Genomic DNA, 4351 nt, shown 5'->3' on the forward strand with positions numbered 1-4351 from the left:
GATTCCCGTCACGTGGACACCCCGATATCCCTTAAGTGGCACGAGCAAGGTGCACAGAGCTACCATCCCAGGTTTCTACGCACCGTAAACTTCTATCAAGAGACCGTACAAGAGTTCGAGAGGAAGAAGGGACACGGAACGTAGTATCTAGGTAGAGAAAATCTTTGTGAAATTCCTGTGGAAGTGAAGAAGGAAGATCTAGGATAGAAAGGGAAGAGACGTAACCCCCTTGGGAAGAAGAGCCTAATGTTGCTGAACGACATGGGGCCGTTAATGTTCTTAGCAGTGACGGCGTCCCTTTTGGGCTGCTGCCAGACGGATGAAAAAGGTAATGTATTGGCGTCCTGTTTCGACGGTTGAAAGAAACGGTCGAGTTTTGCTACTCCGTTCCTCTGCTTCTTAATTGTTCCATCCCCACTAATTTCTAAACGTAGAGAACTGAGTTTCAAGTTCCACGAAGCTTAATATTATAGAAGCAGGGTTGAAAAATTCAATTTTGCCCTCGAAAAACGGGTCCCCGATCCGCTGTGCAACGCAGCGACGAACGTCTGCGGATAAAATGAATGTTCGAGGCGAAACTGGTAAACGTAACCGCCACGGTATTCAGACGATCGTGAAACAAGAAACTGGCAGAAAGGGGGATGGATGGGAAGACTTTTTAACCGTGGCCGAAATAATGAATTTTCCCATTCCGCGGGAGGTGGATAGAAACTAAATTACCTTCCCTCCACTGACCCCCAACTCCCCCTACTAACCGAACGGTAATTCCGGTCGGAGGACAAAATTTCCATTTCCCCCCGTAATTTAGTAATTGTTGATTCAACGTATCAGGAAAGAACTAAATGAACACACGGTAGGGGGGATGAAAGAGTCACGCAGGAAGTATTCCACAGTTTTTAATTAGATTCCCATCAATCAGCCGCAAGGTAAAGTTATTTCCTCCCGCCTCGTTTTCCCTGGTTCGCGATGTCGATGCTAAAATAAACGGAAGTGACCGTGTGTATCTATAAGGGAGGTGACCGGGTCGAGAATGGGGAGATAATTACAAAATCAACTTCCGGCCGAGCGGATAGCGAACAACGGAGAATAAATGGAAACACGGAAAAGGATTAATATAGTAATACGAGACGCAGTTACACTCGCCGGGCAGCGTGATCGCGACGTGGATGCAATATGAAAGCAGGGAACCGACAGATATGCGCTTTCGATCATCTATATAATTGCGAACGATACAATCCGCCGATCCCGCACGCCATTTATTCTTTGCAATATCGTCTTTTTCGTTTCACCTCTCTGGCCGAAACCAGCCTTGCTCCTGCCCGCCAATGGCGTAACTAGGTAGGGACCAGAGGGGGCCTGCCCTATTGTCAACAATGTGGTATTAAACAAAAGATGTATTGACCTTCAAAAAACTCAAGGTCATCTTAATATCTCAAAAAACAGAACAAGATGTAAAAAAAATTAAATTACATCTATATTAAAATGCCACATAATTCATTAAAACGTTCCCTAATAAAATCAGTGGGTAACGAGCTATTTTAGATAGTAGTTCTTATTGACTCACCCTGTACATACATGGGAATGGTATAATGTAAGGCGATTTATAGATCGGTATAGAATGTTGCTCGTCTGTCCTGTTCGAAAAAGTCTCTCCGTTTTACGACGGCGAACAGAAAAAAGTAGCAAACAGATAGAAAGGCGAGCACGGGAAAACGTGTCACGGAATGGCCTCGTTGAATTTTTCGCGTCGATAAAGCCCACGGTGGTTGCACACGAGGAAAAAGACTACGATATTCACCGATCGTTTTATTCATCTCCCCGACGGAGCCCATCGTCGACGTAATTAATTAATACCCGTTCAATTTACATACAGTTGACTGTCGGTGCGAACAAAGAGTCGCTGAAAGCCGCTATCGATCAAAGGAAATCTCGAAAAGTTCGAGTAATTCCCGTACAGTGACTCACATTTGTTCACTTACTTCTGAAATAATAATTAGGGGTCAAAATTTTTAATGTAATTTCCATTTACAATACGTTCCATATTATTACTTTTGTCGTCCTTTCGCGATAAATTTTCCTTAAGTTTGAAAAATAATTTTCGCATTTTGGTAAATCATTTGGTGAAATCAATGCATAAATATTCTATTGCTCAGTTAATGCATAAACTCGAATTTCGTGAAATTGTAACTAATATTTTCCCTGATGCGTAAGAATTGAATATCAAACTTCGCTCAAATTCCATTACATCTCAAACATACGAAATTTTTTTCTGATCAATACATAAACACTCTACAACCAAGTGTATGCATAAACTGGAATTTTTTGAAATGGTTACGTGCAACATTTTTCCTCACAGCCCCAGAATATCAGCTTAAATCGCCTTCCAATATTCGCTCGTGTATCTTGCATTCTCCCGATCGAACGTCAAAATTCACTGAACCGCCGCGAAAGAAATCGAGCAGAGGGGGTTAGGGGTATTTTCTTCTTTTTTCTCTACGGGCCGATACGGTGTAATCAGTTTTTTATTCGGCTGCCCAATTCGTCGTTTAGTCGGGTATATCGAGCGTCCAAGATCGGATTACACCGACTGAATATCTTTCAAAAGGTTTCACGCGCGCAAAAAAAAAAAAACGAACCACGGGAGCAGGATCACGGGTTTTCCGTGAATTTATCGGTGTATCAATTTTACATAAACCATCCTTGACTTCGCCCACTTCACGCGAGCGTCGACGTGCAATACGAGGCACTGAAAATCGTCGAAATACCAGGAGGGGGATGAAAATTGGCGGTGGGCACCGCACACACACACGAGTATAATTAATTTCTCCTTTATCACGCGTGTTCCATTTCTCTAATCCATCATTTCGTTTCGAAAATTAATGCCGCACGCGCCGCTCCAACCACCGTTACGCGGCTCGAATGCGTGGGGGGGGCGATGGTAGGAGGATACCCTTTTCCGCGTCGACGATTTTCAACCGAAAGGCGACGCGATCCCCACGTATCGCTGGACTTTTGTTAATTAAACGCCGGCCAACCACCGCCTCTCATCCTCCTCGAGCGTCGGCTGAACGGACGATCGCCGACGAAAAGCCAGAGAAAATCTCTATCCACGTGTTATACAGGGTGACGAATTTTCAAGTGATTACAGTGACAAACGAGTTAGAGAATGTCGTTTAAGAATTATGAAGAATTGATTGCAAAGGAATGATGAAAGTTATGGTACGGAGGAAAATTGTATCTTCTGAACTGTTAAGGAAAAATATGATTGGAGCGAAGCTTACTTGGTTTCAAGGGGGACGTCTTGTTAGTGGTCACAAATCGACACCTAGGTGGACGTGCCTTCGAAATTTCAAGGTGATCTTTGTTTTTTTTTTTTATATGGAATTATATGTTTTTATTTAGGTAGATGTCCCCCTTGAAACCAAGTAGGTTAGCTCGAAAGATTTTTTTTCTATAACAAACAGTGTAGGATATAATTCTATCACTTGAAATGGGTCACCCAGTATATACGCCGTGAACTTTCGCTCATCGATATCGCGGTGTCCCCTGAATTAATCACCGAGACGAATATAATACGTGTTTAAACATTTACATTCCGAAACGATTTTCATCGGAACCTTGTCGTCGTTGAAGGGGAAATCTGGTCACGAAGAATTCGTAATACGTCGACGAAAGAAAAACACCAGAGGATCACACTGGGCTGTTTTCAGTGATCGTTATACGGGCGGCTGGTAACAAGACCCACTCGATACGCACGATGCTTCCCTCGGAATGTTTGGACAAAGTTTAACCGGTGCCCTACGGTCCACACGGGTCGTAACACATCAGACGGGTTGTAGGCCCCTCTCCCTACCCGCCCCCGTGAATAGAGTTCTCAAGAAAAGCAATTATGAACTTCCATAATGATCATCGTGAGGGTTGCCAAGGGGGATATACATACACCTCGATCGTGCGCACGGGGATATTTTCATGAGAACGTTTGGCATTCGTGTGGTTTAAAGAGGGGGGAGGGGCATCCAAGTGAGAATCAACGACCAGTAATTTTCGAGATAAAAATTTGAGATCATGTACTTTTATGTCGTTTTTTACGCTGAAATCAATTATGTAAAAACTGATTTTTTAAGTAAATTGTTTCCATTCTTTAAAAACAAAATTGTGCTTCCCCTTCCAACCGTTACAGGAAGAAGAGGGACCGAAATACCGAGCATGAGAATGTTAGTCATGATATGAAAATGAAAAACAATTATGATCACGATTCGTGGTTCACCCTGTATATATATAATACTACAGAGATAAGGGTATGGACTTTACCAAAAGGTAAAGTGGTAAAAGTGTTAATAACATTTAAAGA

At 42.8% G+C, this 4351-nt stretch overlaps 1 protein-coding gene across 1 annotated transcript in view; it reads left to right on the forward strand.

Annotated features, from left to right (window-relative positions):
• The first annotated feature begins 246 nt into the window (after positions 1-246).
• LOC107190990 (chondroitin sulfate proteoglycan 4) overlaps positions 247-4351 on the forward strand; it is a 44036-nt gene continuing 39931 nt past the window's right edge. Inside the window, exon 1 of the mRNA XM_015579910.1 lies at positions 247-337. Coding sequence (XP_015435396.1) covers positions 247-337 — 91 coding nt within the window. The remainder of the gene's footprint in view (positions 338-4351) is intronic.

This window comes from Dufourea novaeangliae, unplaced genomic scaffold, assembly GCF_001272555.1.
Source record: "Dufourea novaeangliae isolate 0120121106 unplaced genomic scaffold, ASM127255v1 scaffold208, whole genome shotgun sequence".
NCBI classification, from domain to species: Eukaryota; Metazoa; Arthropoda; class Insecta; order Hymenoptera; family Halictidae; genus Dufourea; species Dufourea novaeangliae.